The 19,348-nt window shown below is 42.2% G+C and overlaps 1 protein-coding gene across 1 annotated transcript in view; it reads right to left on the bottom strand.

Annotated features, from left to right (window-relative positions):
• The window catches only part of rxfp2l (relaxin family peptide receptor 2, like), a 58,091-nt gene that overhangs the window by 29,086 nt on the left and 9,657 nt on the right, over positions 1-19,348 (bottom strand). Inside the window, exons 4-6 of the mRNA XM_065267252.2 lie at positions 3,106-3,211; positions 2,955-3,026; positions 2,229-2,300 (exon numbers count right to left, since the gene is read on the bottom strand). Coding sequence (XP_065123324.1) covers positions 2,229-2,300; positions 2,955-3,026; positions 3,106-3,211 — 250 coding nt within the window. The remainder of the gene's footprint in view (positions 1-2,228; positions 2,301-2,954; positions 3,027-3,105; positions 3,212-19,348) is intronic.

Raw genomic sequence — 19,348 nt, 5'->3', positions numbered from 1 at the left:
GTGCGAACACATATATGAATCAATGTTTATTAATAATGGGCATAACTAAATGTACTTAGTACAATCACAAATATCAATCCATGTTATTTAAAATATCATATATTTTCTAAGACAGCAATAAATATTCGCGACTGTAATAAAATAAATGCTTTAACATTGTAATATTATGCAAAATACATGCTTCCACCCCCGCTGCACGCTCATCATAAGTACACGCATGCGCAGTCATCCTCCGGAGCCTCGTTTTATTAACTAAAATGAACTTACCCTGCAACATAACCTGCTCCGGACCAGGTTATTTTCAGGGAGTCAGTTGCTATGGTTACATACATAACCTGAAAGTTACCTCCGTTTTTGGAACTGAAAGCAGAGGTTATCCGCTTACTTACTCCTTACTTACCCGGGTAAGTCACATAACCTGCTTTCTGGAATACACCCCTGGTCTAAAGTCTAAAGTCTATGGCGCAGTATTGTTTTTGTTATTTAATGAGTGCGTTAGAAATATGCGCCTATAAACGAGACGACAACGCGGGTTTGCTTATCACACACATGGATGCGCAGCAGCACAAAAAAGCTTTTAAATATGAAAATGTAAATCATTCAAATGTAAAAGATTATAATTGAGTCTCTTGGACATAAATGAGGACTAATTATGAGACGTTAGAAGGTGTAAAGAGCTGCTTCACCTGCAGCCTGGTAAGTAAATAAATGCTTTGCTTCAAACAAATGCATCTGTTTTTAAATGTTTTTTTAAAATGCTACCCCATGGATTTGTTGTATATGATGACTCTGTACCTGTGGATATTGGGAGATGAGAAACATTTTTTAGTAATGCTTACTAAAAACTCATGACGCTGTCCAAAAGCTGAAACGACTTTCCGCACGTTTGTAAATTCTTTATGTCCTGTTTGTTACAAATAAAGTATTTTTAGAGTACAAACCTTTTCTTACATACTTGTAAATTATTTTTTGATGATATTGGATACCCATAAATTTGCAGCAATTAAAAGCCTGCTATTTCTACTTCCATGACTAAAAGAAAATGGGTTTTAAAGGTTTTAATAAAAAAAAAATAACAATTTCAATACAAGTGAAAAACAACACAATTATTTAACATTATTATTAACTGAGGGGTCTTCTTCCTCCGCTTAGTTTTTCAGTTTACAAATTCCGTCATCTAAATAGGGATTAGACATAGCGCCAGCGCAACTGGCTTTTAAAGGGGATAAGAGCGGAGACTCTCATTGGTTTATTGCACATTACGCCCAAAACACTCACATTACTCATTAAAAGAATAGGAACAACCCCTTTCCATGCGCTCGGCGCACAAACCATTTTCCCTGTTGTTTAATTAGCAAAAGTGGATTCGGACACGCCCATTTAGACAGTGCGCTGTACGCTTTAGACCAGTGGTTCTTAACGTTATTCCTCGAGGCCCACTGCCCTGCATGTTTTGTATGTCTCTTTTATCTGGCAGACTCAGTTCAGTTCATTGAGATCTCTTCTAATGAGCTGATGATTTGAATCAGGTGTGTTAAATAAGGGAGACATACAAAATGTGCAGGGCAGTGGGCCTCGAGGAATAACGTTAAGAACCACTGCTTTAGACCATGCACTTAGATCGTTAAAATAATAATTCATTTGTATTCCTTCCTGGTGAGTGACATTTATCTAAATAGTTTTACCAACAAAGGCCACTACGTGTCAACAATTTGCTGCATACTCGCAAATCACAAATTAATAAATTACTGTCACTGCATCATTATTAATGAAAAAGATTTTTTAAGCTTTAATAGGATATTAATGTGATGAATATATAATAGTGATGGGGTGAGTGCCATTTAACGAAACGACTGTCACTACTAAATCATTAAATTTCAAGTTTATAATATATCTAACACCTTGGGCCCACCTGTTGGCCAGTGACATTTTAGAAAATTACTCGTACATTATTTTTGCAAAATGGTGATGAAATATGAAAGCCTCAATCTGAGAGCTTTCCAATTATATATAGTTTGTCAAGATTAGTGCTGGTTAAGACTAAGAAATTTTTGTTTTATATATATAATTCCAAACGTCCCACCTGTGGGACAGTGACAGTAAAAGGTTAAAGCAGAATTCAGAAAATAATTAATAGCTGGTCTTCTGTATGTGATAAGTGATTTATATGAATGTATACACACACACTGTTAATTAATCTTTAACTCATACATTATAATTTTACTCACAGTTTACGCAAAGAGTTAAGTCCAGAAAATGCCCTCTTGGAGATCATTTCAATGCTGTTACTTTCTAAATGTCTGCATATAGAAAGAGAACGAAAGAAAGAGATAGAGAGAGAGAGAGAGTTTACAGTAGTTTGAGTTCATGTTTAGTTACAAAAATGAAGAAGACGAATTTATTATTCCATTATTATTTAGTATTCCTGCTTTATCTACAATACAATACAATCAAATGAAGGATTCTGCAGTCACATATCTTTGTGTAATGACTATTGAATGGTCTGCTGTAGGATTTTTTAAATTCCAGTCCATGCGCCACCCTCCCAGAATGTTAAATATGTCTCCCAATTTCAAACCCCTGATTCAACTTCAGATACTGTTATATTTTTAACAGTACATGTAGACCGCAGAGAGGGGAGGGTGGGCTGCAAATGGCCTGTGTGCCAGTAGTTTGAGACCCCTGGTGTACACAATGTACTGTATGAATACATTTAGTAAGATCTTTAAGACCTATGTCGTTGTGATGTTCAGAGACGCCAATGATGAACATCCACATACTGTATCGGTATTATAAGCACCAGTAATCCATATACTACACTTCAAGACTTAATTTACTATTGAATCTAAAAAAAATGAATGCATGTCCAAACATTTAACAGGCTTAATAAAGATATGCAGGAGGAAGAGGTTTGGAAAGGGCAAGGATAATTGACAGAAGGAAGTGTTACTCACAGTCTTTCCAGGTGTCTGTAGCGGACAAACAGTTCACGAGAGAGAGATTTGATCCTGTTACTGTTCAGCTCTCTGAGAAAATGGCTGTTATTACCACTTGGATAACAAATACAACAGCTTCCGATATTGTTTTTAATGGTTTTATACTTACAGTGCTGTAACATTAGAGGACACAGGAGGAACTTGGAGAAGATTTCTGCCATTGCAGTTCACCTTCCTACCCTCGCAATGACACACGTCTGGATAGACATCTAACACTGAAATCATGAATACAAAAAGGTGAATTAAACTTCCGCAGGATTTTTTTTTATGGTGCATGCACTATTTGCAATGTTTTTCAATGTATATGTTCGGTTAGGCCATGGGTCTCCAACCGGGGGTCCGTGGCTGAACTGAGGGGGTCTGCCAAATGATATTTCATCATTTCATTTTTTTTTTAGGTAAAACATTACAAACAATATTCCCTTTAAGTTGCGCATATGCGTGGCCGTGTATGCTTATTAAAGGTCCCTCGTGTAGTGCAAAAACAAAATATCTGAAGACAACCCAGGAAGCAGCAGTAGGGAGAGAAAAAACTTTACTTCTGCATCAGGCCAGGTATTAGCATCACTAGAGGCTTTTTAGGTGGGCTTTAGCCCCCCAAAATGTCTGCTCAGCCCCCCTAAAAATTGTGATTTATTCCACAATCTGTTCACAAATTTGTGATCGTTTTAGTCCTCTTTAAATCTCACAGAAAACGACTTCAATTGAATTTAAAAAAAAAGTTATTATTGGATCTCGTAGCCTGGCATGGACCAGAGCGAATGTCAAAGGCGTGTACATTAACGAATAGATGACATCTGTTTCTATGTAGTTCATTATTGTATGTAGTTCATATTGTGATGCGGGAGCAATACAAGACCCTTTCTTATCCACTGAAAAAAAATATCCCCCTTTTCTCTGGTTCTTAACACCTATGATTGAAGATTTTTGAAGACACTTTAGAATCATATCATGTTTGGCGATATTATGTTTTTGGAAAAAAAAATATTGAAAACATATTGTGGATGTGACATTAGATAAAAATGCATTCATGCACAGAATATATTAAAAAAATAAATGTACACAGATGCTAAAGGCCTACACATATTTTTAAAACAGTGGAATACTGCAGCAAGATTAGTATAAAATCCAATCATATTATTCAAACATTTTTAATCACACCCTCATTGAGTAATATTAAAAACCTAGTAGAATTGCTCCTGCACAGCCAAGCCTGGCGAGAGAGAGCATGGACAAATTCCAAACTGCGTTTTTGCACCCTTGAAGGGCACTTCGGGAAGAGGACGCTGCATAAACTCTCGCTCCAGAGTCAAATAAAATGACGTTAACATTGCTCAGTTTGTCAAGTTTATTTTTAACGGCCACACAATGTGACAACTGTGTAGAAAAATGTCAGAATGCGCACGTGCTGATTACGTAGAAATGTTGGTGTTCACAAAACTAAGGTTATTAAGCTATGGTCTAGTAGTCCCAATGCTACAAAAAGTAATTAAACATCTAGGATTATGTAAACAATTTTACATTGATGGTAAAATAAAATTAACATAATTAAAAGGCCTATAATAAATATTAATGCACTTTTTTATTGTAAACTAAATAAGGTACATCCATAAAACACAAAAGTTGCCATCTGAAATAAAGCGTGTCTAGGAACGTGCAAGAGAAAAAAGTGCTTAACTGATTTAAATTTAAAGGTACCAGTGTGACTGCTTAATACCCACTGGCACTGACACTGATTATCCTCCATTAACATCAAAACATGCTTTTGTAGTCAACACTTTTGTGTTTCCCAGTGGTGTAAAAAATCTGTTCGCCAGTTCTATTCATGCCTTGTTCAATCCAGTTTTAAACAGCAACTATGACCACTTGAACGTTTTTGTTCGCTGGTTAAATAAATTCCAATTTTTATTTCAACAACTGATGTGTATTGATTTTAAGCTGGAGAAATTGACAAAAGACTAAAGAAAGTCATAGAGAGATAATGAGAACACAACAAAGAAAGAGATTGACATAATACCTAACAGTAATGCCTTCCATTTCACGCATCGATTTACACTGTCCTTTCACGCTTTCCATGAATGTGTAAACACTTAAGTTGCTCAAGTTCGGTTCGTGTTGCTGTCTTCAGTACATTTAGCAAAGAAAAATATGCCATGATTGTCATGAATGCTCTTTCTGTTTACAGTGGTCTCAAACTCCCGGCCCGCGGGGCATTTGCGGCCCGCCCTCCCCCTCTCTGCGGCCCGCATCACCTTTCAAAAATATAACATAATCTGGCCCGCAGAAAGATTTTTATGCACTTTGTTTTATATTCGTTTGATTTAAACGTTTAAGGGTTCGTTCACATATCGTATAATCATAATAGAAAATAAACATGACATTTACAGAAATATAGTACTTTTTTTAACGTTAAAATAGCTTTGCGGCCGCCCGATGAAATGTCAGTCTCAGAAATGGCCCCAAGCCAGTTTGAGTTTGAGACCCCTAAAAGCAAGTTTATTTACAGGACTCAACATAAAGCACTGCCCAATGGCCCAGGCCAGCATGAGAGATGCTTGGGAAAGTAAACAATAAGGGCCATTGCTTCAACTTCAGTCACTTACAGTATATTTTCTGTGTTCGCTTATCTGTATTTATTCCTATTACCATCAGGATACACTTCTCAGCAATGTCAATTTTCTCTACCTTATTGGTTGTTTTGGCCACTGTTGCATGTGTTGTGTGTTACGTAAGCTGGTAGAGCAAAGAAACGTTAAGATGGCGCCAGCACCCTCTAATTATGAGGCCAAACGAAAAGGTAATTATTTAACATTTTGAAAGCAGACATTTACTATGTGTACTTTTTCCTTGATGCAGACAGCGTGTGCTTTTGCCAAGATTCAGTGAGAAAAAGATTTGCGTTTAATAAACACAAACTCTTCTGCCTCTGCTTTCTTATTTTATTAGTCATTAAAATGTAGTTCCTCTGGAAAACCATCAAAATCATGTATGACAATCAGCATCTGCTATGGTGTTTGTGGCTATGAAAAAGTTCTGGATCAAATCTAAGCAGATTTTTAATTCTCTTCACTAGTTTGGTTAGTTTACTAACAATGCCTTGTTATTTCTTTTTACTAGTATCAGGAGAAGCTCACTGGCAACATGTCTGCACCAATGACTGCCAGACATATTTTCCTGCGAGATGTGGTCAGAACGTCAGCAAGGCCATTTACCTGGCAGGGAGTTGAGTTGCCTGGGCTATTATCGCTTTCCAACCGAAAATGTAAATCAACTCTATAAAGCTTGAACTCAAAAACCTCTGGATATTGGAAAGTGGGACTCTTGCATTAGAAAAGACCCTTATAGGTAATCAACCCCTCTACCATCTAGGACTAAGGCCCCGTGTCCACTGAAGTGTTTTTCCTGCGGCATGCATATATTATTCATTATTTCCAATTAAAGTGTTGTGCTGTTAAAGAGATAGTTTACCCAAATTCTTCATCATTTACTCACCCTCATGGGATTTGGACTTAATGGATTATAGGGTTAACTATCCCTTCAAATATCTCTTGTCTACGCTCAGTGCTGGTGTTCAGCATTTAAATCCATAAAAAGGTAAAACATTTTTAACTTGGGGAAAAATGCTCATCTTGTCAATTTTACTTTTCACTCAGCCATCTAATCACAGGAGAGATGGGACAAATAAAACACCAACCAACCGATGCATCCTACAACGTCTGATAAACAAAACAAGTATCAAGCGACCAAAGAGCTTAATTGAATGAACGCTGACAAGCACCCAAGGTTGGTATGCGCCTGACATTTTCAGCCACGTTAAAATGCTTTGGTGAACATGGGGCCTAATTTTGTCAGCAGATCTGGGGTGCATTTCCCAAACAATCAAATGCAGCGCTTTAATTCTGTTTACAAACTTAAAGACGTAAAATACATTTTTATATATTTAGAATGATGGATCTAGAATGTACTACATGTTTTATGCTTATTTTGTCCGAAAGCATTATCAACGTAAGTCTACAATACATATTACAATAACAAGGAACTTTGCTTTCAATGACGGCTGAAGAGCTGTCGTTCCAACTACACAACTTTGCGATACAGTTTGCGAATGTCCGCTGGAATGATGGTTTCGGGAAACACCCGCATCGGTGAACTATGCTGAAATGATGGAACTTGCGACCATAGTTGGCTAACAATGCTTTTGGGAAACGCACCCCTGAATGTTTAGATGCCAGAAGATCAGAAAACTGAACCCTTCTTTTAAAGTGAAAGTTTACACCCCCCCCCCAAAAAAAAAATTCTGTCATCATTTATTCACCTTCATGTTGTTCAAAACCTATAATATGGCTCTTTCTTCTCTGGAACACAAAGAGATATTTGGAAAAATGTCTCAGTGGTTCGTGTCTAATGGAAGTCAATGGGGGCCAGTGTTGTTAGTTTACCAACTTTCTAAAAGTCATAGACATTTGGAATAACAAAGGGCAAAAAAGTCATTTTCGGGTAAGCTATTCCTTTAATAATTGTCACCCTTGTATACATAAACCCCCCCAAACCTCCTTACAACATAGCTAGCTTTTTAACTAGATAGATCACAAACCAGCGGCGGCTGATGACTTCTTTTTGAGGGCGCATGATGTGAAGCTCGTCACAACTTATATTTAGCCCATCAGGTGTGTGGCTCGTCATGTCAAAATATGTATTCTGCGTTTCATGTAAACGTATGTGCCTCACGCGTCATTTCAAAATATGTGTCTGCTGGAGACACTTCTGAAGGGGTTTATGATAAAAGAGACTGACACTCTTGTTTGCCAAATATTCGCTTAATTTCAGAGTTTACTGTTAAGTTAGTGTCTTGCGAGTATTTTGTGAACGTGAGCGTCTCTTTCATCTTAAACCCTTTCAACGTGTGCGCAGCAGGCACGTATTTTGACAAGACGCATGAGGCACATGGTTTACATGACGCAACAAACACATATTTTTAATTTGCACCCCTCGGAAGATAAATCTCCGGCAACCACAAGAGTGATAGTCTTCGCTCACACTTTTACTGAGTTGTTAGCAATAAGGCATCCCAGGGCACTCCCTATTGCACACACAGGACAACCCACCACAGAAATAAGTAGAAGTCTATCACTATCCATTAAGTCCTAAGCTCTGGGGAAATATGCTTAACAAAGGAGGGAACCCTATTAAGTGCTGCAATTAGAAAGACTCTGTTTCTGCCAGGTGGCTCAGTGATTATATAATCAATTGAAAACCTTTAGCATTCACACTAAATGAAAAAGTCGTGTTTCTCATTTTACTTCATTAAAAATAAAAAAAATTGCAACGTTTGCCCTAGTCAATGAAATGAGTTGATTTTATTAAGATTCTCGCTTGTTTCTCCTGGGTGACTCCAAGGTGATTCTCGAGGACAGAAAACAAGCTTCGATAATAAGTGTATTTTCCCTTTCCCTTCTGTGATCTCTAAAACAATCTCCTAGTTTTCCGTGCTGAAAACCACCCATATATTAATCTAAGTACTCAACCCCATTTTCTACCTTTCATTCACAGAGTTCCTTTCTCTGAGGTCAGTCTATTAACATTGCAACAACTTTCTTGCCAGTAAAATGTAATTGGTTGGTATGTAAACTGAAAACGTTCATCCCTTAAATATGTACTAATAACTCTTAGCTTTTTCTGGTCAACTGAAAATAAGATTGAGTTTTAACAAGTAAAGTTATGCTGTCCTAAAACAGAATACTGCTGATACGAATACCAGACCTTTCTCATGACTTCATTTAGCCTGCTCGCCAAACACTGAAGAGTGAATTTTTGGGATCATCAGATCAAACTGATTTGTTTTGCTCAATCTAAACTAGCCTTTGCTACATTTTAACCTCAGATAAGTATCAGGTTTTACATTAAAATTAAGACAAGCTGAATAATTCTACTTAGGTTTGTATGTAAAGTCGAATTTCCCCACCATATTTTTTGCATCGTGAGAACTTGTTACTATTGATGCGATGCATCGATGTATCGGCCGCCGATATTTATCGGCCGATTTTTTATGAATTTGAATACCATCGGCATATCGGCAATAGCACGAGAAAGGCCGATACCGATTGTTTATTAATTAACTGCATAAAGAAATCCCTTATATGTAAAAAAATGAGTTAATGTTGTTAATAAAATAAATGCTGAATAGCAAAAACCACATTTGAAGGTTGTCATGCTGTCTTATTATATTTGTTTTAGCCTAATTTGTGCCATTCTTATTATATAGATCAGTTAAATGTTAATTAGATCAAATCCATGTTCAGTAAAAATAATTTGATGCAGAAATAAACTAGCTAATAGACCAACTCTATAGTATTGTATACAAGGTTTGATATCGGTTTCGGCATCGGTATCGGCCAGAAGTTGTCTGTTTAAATCTGTATCGGCCCAAAAATATCCTATCGATGCATCCCTACTTGTTACCCAAGATCAAGTGAACACAAATGGAACTTGCTTCTTTGAAGTGACAATGTCATGTGCACTTCCCTTACGAACTAAATATGGAAACAAAATATTGATTTAATATATTTTATTAGCTCATTTGAATTGAAAAATGCAAACCTTCCGTAAGGAAAAAAGGTATTCTATCAGTTGTAAACCGAAGACGCACAGTTCAAACAAAACAAACGTGCAATTTGGTTTAATAATTATGTATATTTATATTTAATTTATTAAGTATTAAAATGCATTGATAAAGATGACACGCAGTACCCAGATGATGCTGTGTCTATTTTAGGTGGTTGTTATCTGGGAATAACAAATTTTGAATGTTGCTACTGGTCAATAAGAATTAAACCTGAGCATACTGTGTAAAATAAGTAAGGAATAAATGACGACCCAGGGGCCCAGGCACACGACAAAAAAGAAGACTTGGAGAAGACAAAAAGCAGCACAAAGAATTAACACTGAGAGAGTTAGATAATGATCGAAGACGACAAAGATGAGGTCAATATGAAAAAGACAACTAAATGGGCAGTTAACACTTTTAGTGACTTTTTGCGCCAAAGACAGAACAATTGTGATTTCGAGATCTACTCTGCTTCTCTTTTAAATGAGACACTGCGGGAGTTTTATGCCTCTGTCAGTCTACGGCTGGACGCGAACACAGTGCTGCAAGTTTGATGTGTCTCAGAGCAGGTATAGACGGCATTGTTTGACTTGAAGTCTTTATCACTTATGATGATGTATTTTGTAATGTGACGGTTTATACTCGCTCTGAGACACATCAAACTCCGGTCCACTTCGCGTTGGAATTCTTCGGCTCTACGTCGTGCATTAAAATCCTTTAATGCATGGATTATGCCTTACTTAATCCTCGTGCCTTTGGCCTAATTACAGACGTGATGATATAGAGCTATATCACACAACTTCTAGAGCAATATTTATAGTACAATTTATAAAACAGTTCGACGGCACAAGTTTGAAGATAGAAAACTAGAAAACAACATCTTTTTAAAAGCCTCTTTTTTGGGGAACTACTTTCTTTTGCCACGGATTTGTAAAACTATATTTATATTCTATTGATTTTCCATTTAATCTTAACACGTTACGAGCACTCTTTATTTACTCGACTTTGTTCTTGTCAGAACTACATAAAACATAGAGATCAGACAGATCTTTCTGCATGCTGCTTATAAATATCAGTGGTGATATCTCACAACGTGTTTTAATAGTATCGTCACAGAAAAATAAGTCATTAAGTATCCTAATGTATAGTGAGCCAGAGTCCTTACCTTACCAGTTCCAAACTGCGTTTTTGCATTCTTTAAAGGACACTTCGAGAAGGGTACACGCATAAACAGAAAACCAGATAAAGAGAAAATGTATGTTTATTCATTGCTTTATTCACCAAGTGTATTTAAATTGAACACATGATGTGACAGTATTGCGCTACTTCCTCGAAAGTTGACATCCAGGAACTCTGTGCCCGGTTGTATGAAAGTCCTTAAGTTTAAGGCAGTCAATAAGTATTTACCCTTAAAGGGGGGGTTCAATGGTATTTCAAGCATTCTGACTTATTAACACAGTTATAGAGTTGTTTCCTCATGCTAAACGTAGGCAAAGTGTCAAAAAAGCATTTGGACATGTTACAGAGTATTTCTGTGCCGAATGCACTTCGCCAGGGTTCGTACAAGTTTCGGAAAGTTTTTTTCGATTACGGTCCAGCTGACGTTTCAGGGGTTTTCTATACGTATCACTTCTTTATATGGGCACTTCCCCCGGAAAACCCCGCCCACCCGTCAATCAGCGGGAGACGCTAGAACTTGCAAACATCTTATCACGCCACTCAGCTTTGTTTAATTTCAAAACTCAACAATGGCACGAAAGATGTGTTTTTGGATGTAAGAAGAAGAAATCCAGCCTTATGAAAACAATGGATATAGTTTATTATCCGGGGTAGCAGCGGAGTTTTGCTTGTGTGTTTGATGCGGTGGATTTTCTGAACCGGGTCATGACGAGTTGCACGCGGTAAGTAAGACTTCTGTCTTATGTTGTAAATATGGGCGTGCATATTATATAAATGACACAAACATGTAGTGAATCATAAGTTAAACAGTGTTGTATAGTGTTGCATGAATCAAACTCGCTCCTCCCGCGACTCCTCCTTCTTCATTTTTTCGTACGTTATCGGAAAGATTCGGTAAAGCTAATCTTTCTTTTATAAATCTGATTAAACTAAAGACTCTTCGGAGATATAAAGGATGTCATACTACTCTATAGGTACTCCAGATTAACATCAGAAATGCAGAAACAGCGTGTGTTACGTGAGCTTTAAATGCTAAAGTATTACCTTAAGGTCTGCTATGCGTTGCTAGAAAGTCCTCAAGTCCTATTTTCCCTTAAAAACTTAAGGGACTATAAGAGGTCCCTTAACGTCACACGCGATGGCTGATTTTATGGTTATTTAAGAAAATGAAGTACCAACGAGCATTTCTAACGTTCAAAATAATCCCTCAGAGAAAAGTGATGTGCCTTTATTAGGAGAATAGCGGTATGATCGTCCCTCAATCTAAAGTGTTTCCAGTTTGAATTACTTTCAGGTTTTATACATGCGGAACTTTACAATCTGTTATTTGCGATGTTTCATTGTACACAAATCCACCGTCTGTTGAGCTACGTGCGTTAATTTGTTTAGGCTGTGAGATTTTATAACTATAGCAACCGCTTCTCCGCTGCCGTGTTTTGGCAGAGACTTCCGTAAAATACTTAGTATAAACACTTAGGTAAGGGTGACAGTTAAGACCTTTGTTGCAACGCTCTTAAATAAATCCCTTACCTCAGGGATTTTTTCTCCCTCACTTAAGGAGTTTCATGCAACCGGGCACAGATCTTTGAAGGGATTGGGGGATAGGGATAATCATCTCCGATTGGGTTCCCTTTCAGTCGGTCACTACGACGTCACGTCGTGACCGACGAATTGGGAACTCGCTTAGAGAGACCAATCTGCTTCGTACTCTACTAAAACGCCAATGAACTTGGCATTGAGATATTTGCATAATGCTGGCGCCGCCCCGCCAGGTGCGTATATAAGCAGCAGGTGCAAATAGGGAAATTAGCTTTTTTCGCTTCGAAAGCCGGCATTATCTGCTACTGAGAAGCTACTCTCTGCTCTTCTGGGAACGGTTGCTGAAGTTGATTGACAAGCAGTACTGACACAGCGGACGCTCGCAGTATTCCACTGCTCTGCATATTTTTTGTTTTGAGTTTAGTGTGTGCGTTGCCTCTTCCTGTGCGCATCATCAGCTGAGCACCTAAAGAGTGATTTCCCTAAAGAGTGATACGTGAGAGCTCTGTGTCTTTTTAAAGACAGCCACTCTCTCGTATATTCGGAGATCAGCGTCCTTTTCAGGATAGCTTTTCCTCCGTGCGATCTTGGATGCGAGAAGTACAGGGATTCCAGTGACGGTCACGAGCGCTGTCTTCGTGCTATGGCATCGAGCACTCCGAGGCTGCGTTCGTGGAGAGCTCTTGCTCTCTCTGTGAGAGCATAACCCTCTTGGATTGCGGAGACGACTGTCGTTTCTACGGGAACGGCGTCCGCGCCTTTGCAGTGCTGAACGCCGCCATGGTGCGGCTGTCAAGCGCTCGCAGGACGCTCTTCGCATCACTATGCTGAGTAGGACGGAGGATGCGTCCTTCACCTACCGGCCTTCTCATCCTCAGCCGGTTGAGGCTCCGGTGGAGACTGCAGAGTCGTGTTCTGCGATTTCTGCCGAATCCACTGGACCTCCTTCTGGTCCCGTCACTTCTACAGCATCAGAGGGGTGCCCATTTTTTCCCTCCGAGGCGGAGTCTTCCCGGAGATGGCGGCCGTGCCCGCTCGAGCGGCGGAAACGGTAGAGTTGGAGGGGTTAATCCCTCTCCGCCCGAACCGTCCCGCCCACATGATTGGTACTTCGGAGCTGTCCGGGCCTCTACGGTCCTCACCTCCTGTGCCTGCCTTTCCCGACGGCACGAAGAGCTGACGTGATTTGCGGCCGTCTCGGCCGTTCAGCTTCACCCCTCATCTCCCTCACTAACGGAGCCGCTAAGGGGGATCCCTTCAGTTGAGCGGGGGGTTGCGATGCAGCTGCGTTCCTGGAGGGACCACCCAACCCTTCCCTCCCGTGTTTGTATAGACAGTCGTCCGGTTACGGGCGCTGCCCATCAGGCATGCGGAGACGCGGCTTCAGCCCTGCACGCATTAACGTACTGCAGGTTCACCAAACGAGGCTTTAGAGATATACGAGGGAAGCCGCGACCTTCAGTCGTGCGATGTCCACCACAGTGTTCAAGATCGCCACCCTTGGCTATGTCTGGCTTATATGACGGAACAACTTCATGAATGCTCCTGTCTCACAGACCGGCCTCTTCGGCGAGCCCGGGGAGTCGTACAGCTCCGCTGTGCATACTGAGGCGATCTCCTAGGTCGTGCCCCGGGGGATGAGAGCTGCCCTGGTCCACCAACGCCGGCTCCTCAGTCTGCCTCTCGCCGTCCGCGTCCTGCGGCGGCCACCTCCGTTCCCCTCCTCGGACCCCATCTCGGCAGCGCAGGGGAACCGGCCGTCAGCAGCTCGCCCCGCCCGCTTAGCCGCTTCCCGTGAAAATCGGGAGTTTAAGTGGCCAGAGACGGGCGACCCGGAGTGGCAGAGGATCACTCTTCAGGAGACAGTGATTCGCTCCTTCCCCCGGTAGAGGGTCGGGTGGAAAATCCTTGGTTTGCATATGTTCCACCGGCTGTCCAGCCGGTACCCACTTAACCACACATAAGAGTGCATTCCTCTTTCCTCTCCAGGTCTCCGGAGGATCGAGAGAGCCGTGGGCGTACACCTGCTCACTCTACCTCTCCTCTATCGCCAGCGGGTGTCCTGAGGAGTCCGAGCTCTCCACTGAGCAGACCGGACCACCAGCACCCTCATCGGAGTCTGCGCTCTCCGCAGAGGAGACCAGACGACCGTCACCCTCAGCGGGCTCAGGTCAGTGTCTCACACACACACATACTGTAGATGTTTATGCTGTCACAGCAGACGCACCGGCAGTATCACCTGTCTCGCTTCGCTGCCCCACCGCGGGTACTTCGGTAGTGTCGTTAATTCTCCTCGTACGGTCCCGGGATGCTTCGCTTCAGTTCCCAGCCCGTCTCGTTGGGTTTTACGCACTATCCGCCTCGGTTACGTAATACAATTACCGGCACTCCCCCAAATTCTCGGGCATTCGTTTCACTATAGTGAAAGCGTCCGATGCACATGTACTGCGTGCAAAAGTCGATGTCCTGCTGGCGAAGGACGTTTCGAGCCGGTCCCTCTTACCGAGAATGATGATAGGGTTTTTCCAGCCTTTATCTCATAGTACCCAAAATACGCGGTGGGTTACGACCGATTTATTTACGCACCGGCTCTACAAATGTGATCCTTTAGGATGATACGCCGAGGCTCGTATTTCAATATTCAGATCGGTTTGCAGCATAGACCTGTAGACGTGTACTTTATGTGTCCATCTCCCCTCGCCTTAGACCGTTTTTCGCTCTGCGTTCATGGAGTGGACATACTAATACTAAGTACACCATTCGAGCTGTCTCTCTCTCCCCGTGTCTCCATGAAAGTGCTAGTCATGGCATTAAAATCCTCAGAGAGAGAGAGCGTTGTTCGTATTCTGCTTATATTTACGTCAACTATAATGGCTCGTTCTCGGCAGACGTGCGCGAACACAGAGATTTAATGCTTCAGCATCTCGCTCGTTTAAGTCATCAGGTCAGCTGGGAAAAGAGCAACTTTGCCCCGTGCAGAGGATCCTTTTCTCAGTATGGAAATAGACTCGATCGATTTATTGGCGTGTTTTACAAGAGCGCGCAACCAGTCAGTTCTGACTTGCCTCGGTTTAATTCGAGGGAAGTACGCGGTCCCTCTGAAACAATTTCAGAAGCTCTTGGACATATGGCAGCATGCTGCGGCTGTGACACTGCTCGAGCTGCTTCATATGAGACCGCTTCAGCATTGGTTTTACGATCGAGTCTCGAGGAGAGCGTGGCGCAACGGCATACACTGTGTAACCATTACACCTGCGTGTCATTTCAATTTTACCCCGTGGCAGACCCAGCATTTCTGATAGCAAGATATGCCCCTGAGTCGGGTCTCCTGGCATTCTGTAGCACATACAATGCCCCCAGCACGGGATGAGCAGCCACGTATGACGGGCTTGCAGTCTCAGGGGTGTGAATAGCACCCCAACTGCCGCGAGCGGTGCGCTGTATATCTGGGACTTGTACGCTCCGCTATGGAGATGCGAGGGAAGGATGTATTAGCCGACACCGACAACATTGCGACTGTTGCGTTATTTACCGTTATGGCGGTTTTTGCGCTCTCGTCACCTGTCGCATCTCGCTCGTCATCTCCTCCTTTGGAGTCAGAAGCATCTGAGGTCCCTTCGTGCCATTTACATCCCGGGTTCGCTCAATACAGCGGCAGACGCGCTTTCCCGAGCTGCGCGCCCCGGTGAATGGCGACTCCACCCCCAGACGGTCCAGCTAATTTGGAAGAAGTTTGGTCGTGCGCAGATATATCTGTTTGCGTCGCCGGACGATACCCACTGTCGCCGGTTTTTATTCACTAACCGAGGGCAGCCTCGGCGTGGATGCGTTGGCACACAGCTGGCCGCGGGGGACGCGAAAATACGCATTCACTCCAGTGAGCTTAATTGCACAGACACTGTGCAAAGTCAGGCAGGACGAGGAGAGCCTTTCGTTAGTCGCCCCATACTGGACGACCAGGAATTGGTTTTCAGAGTTAACGCTCCTCGCGACAGCCCCTCCCTGGCGAATTCCCCTAGGAAGGACTTTCTTTCTTTAGGAAGGGGCACATTATGGCACCCGCGCCCCGACCTGTGGGATCTCCATGTATGGTCGTTGAGTGCGCGCAAGGTTTAGGTGATTTATCGCAAGCGGTATCTAACACCATCGACGCGGTTCGAGCACCGTCCACAAGACGGGCTTACGCGCTTAAAGAAACCTTTTTCGTCACCCGGTGCTCTTCGCAACGCGAGGACCCCAGAGAATGCTTAACATTGTGCTTTTATATATCCTCAACATATAGGTTAAATGGTAGGCTGTCACCCTCCACCATTAAAGTTGATATCGCCGCTATGTCTGCTCATCACTCGCTTATTAACGGCAGATCAGTTGGCAGCATGATTTGGTTATTAGATTTTAAGAGGCGCTCGCAGGCTAAACCCCTCGCGCCCTCCCTCTATTCCTCCTGAGACCTGTCCATGGTGCTGAAGCCCTACTACAGGTTCCGCGTTCGAGCCTTTGCAGTCTGCGAGTCTGAAGTTTTTGTCAATGAAAACTCTGACCCTGCTAGCATTGGTCTCCGTGAAGAGAGTAAGGAATTTACATGCATTCTCTGTTGACGATTCGTGCCTTCAGTTTGGTCCTGCTGTCTCACTGAGACCCAGACCAGGCTACGTGCCCAAAGTTCCCACCACTCCCTTCAGAGATAAGGTGGTGAGCTTGCAAGCGCTGCCCCCCGGAGGAGGGCAGACCCAACCATGGCTTTATTATGCCCCGTACGAGCGTTACGCATCTACGTGGATCGCACACAAAGCCTTAGGACCTCAGATCAGCTCTTTGTTTGTTATGGTGGTCAGCAGAGAGGGAAAGCTGTCACTAAGCAGAGGATGTCTCATTGGATAGTTGATACTATCGCCCTTGCTTATAATCTGCAGGGCATTCCTTGTCCATTTAATTTGAGAGCTCACTCTACTAGAAGTGTTGCCTCATTTTGGGCATTCGCTCGTGGTTCCTCGCTAACAGACATCTGCAGAGCTGCTGGTTGGGCGACACCTAATACGTTCATTAGATTTTAGTGTTCTTGTCGAGCCTGTCTCCTCTCGTGCCCTTTCCTCGTTAGGGGAAGCACAGAGAACAGGCTCGCAGGTCGGCTTGCAGCCTCCGACTGCTGCTCCAAACTGAGCTCAGTATGGAAGGCCATCAAGGCAAAAACGCGTAATAATTTGTTTTGCCTTCCTCCGCTGCCTTGGCAGCCTGATGTTGCGGAGCATCCGCTGCCAGCCTCTCACTAGCTGCATCCTCGCGAACCTGTGTTTGGCTCGGGCATCCACATTGCGTCCTACCGGGTTCCTTTGTGAGTATTTTCCGTGGGGTTAATCCTACTAGCCCACGTTTCCCTCAGCAGAGCACTGCTTTGCTTACACAGCCACGGCTGTCATTTATACCTCAACTACGGTTGACTTTCGCCCACCAATAGCCCTTAACGGGGCGGTGGCTTCCGCAGCGTCCCTATACCGCTCAGATAGGGCGCTTCCCAGTCGCTAGCACTACTGTGGGGTTAAAGGAACATCTAGTGCCCGGCCTTCTGCCTTAAAACCTAATTCTCCTTATCCTTAAGTGGAACCGGAGGGCTTTACGCAGACACTGGAAGAGGTCAGCCCTCAGTGGCGTTTTGGTAGGGATTCCCAATTCGTCGGTCACGACGTGACGTCGTAGTGACCGACTGAAAGGGAACGTCTCGGTTACGTATGTAACCCTCGTTCCCTGAAGGAGGGAACAGAGACGTCACGTCCCGTCGCCACAGGGCTGCTCCCTGCTGTTTATCGGCCGGTCACACTTTCCGGCTTTCTCAGCGAAAAAGAAGCTAATTTCCCTATTTGCACCTGCTGCTTATATACGCACCTGGCGGGGCGGCGCCAGCATTATGCAAATATCTCAATGCCAAGTTCATTGGCGTTTTAGTAGAGTACGAAGCAGATTGGTCTCTCTAAGCGAGTTCCCAATTCGTCGGTCACGACGTGACGTCTCCGTTCCCTCCTTCAGGGAACGAGGGTTACATACGTAACCGAGACAATTCACAGACTGATTCAAGAGCTAGGAAACGTATTGAGACACACGGAAAGTGTTTATAAACAGCATTTGTGTCTGTGGATGGGTGACTGTATGGCTCAAGAAAGAAGCCTCCCTGACTAATTCTAAAATGATCAGTAGATGGCAGAATGATACAAACGGCGAAGCGGTTACTGTGATGATATTAGTAGAATAATGCATGGCTGGGAAGAGCTCTTAGCGAATTAGATCCGAGAACCAGAAATAACTGTTGTATAAACTTAAATATCACATGAAATTGTGGTACAGTTGTTAAGGGAATGCAGCAGATGTCTTAGAACACAGGACATATGAATTTCTCTTTAGGTGCATACAACAAATGACAAACAGTTTGCTTCTGATCATACATTCATTCAGATGCAGCTAACATCTTTGCAAAGACAGCATATGGTGATGCTTTTGCTATTTGTTTTTTTCCAGACCAGAGAAAAAGTATGCTGAATCTTAAGAATGTGTTAGACACCCTGATTAACCTGTTGTCTTCTTTGAACCCTGTCTTTTAATTATGTTTTTGCTAGTTGACTGAATCAGTTGTCAACAGTAGTTTTCAATTTATATGTAAAATAAGGTCTGGGAATAACATTTTTCAAAATAACATTTTGTTTAACTTCATAAATTAAATTTTTTTTTAATGTGAATTTTTTAAAATATTGTAAGTTGCACTATGTTAAAGATATACTGATGACTCCATTTGAGAATAACCCTGTAATATATTTTATTCTTTCCCTCAGCTGCTTATTTTATTCAGAAAATTTTGTGTGAGAAATTAAATTTCTTTCCTTCCACTTTTATATCCAGGCAAAGTTAACTTGTTTGTTGACTTTTTTAATTCAGGGCAAATTGCTTATTTTTTTATTAATAAAGCAATATACCGCAACAGATTGATTCGTTGCAGAATTTAAAGTTGTTTGTTGTTTGAAAACAAATTGATCTTCAGAAGTGA

The sequence above is a fragment of the Paramisgurnus dabryanus genome, chromosome 5, assembly GCF_030506205.2.
Source record: "Paramisgurnus dabryanus chromosome 5, PD_genome_1.1, whole genome shotgun sequence".
In the NCBI taxonomy this organism is placed as follows: Eukaryota; Metazoa; Chordata; class Actinopteri; order Cypriniformes; family Cobitidae; genus Paramisgurnus; species Paramisgurnus dabryanus.
This window is presented reverse-complemented; position numbering and strand designations above follow the sequence as displayed.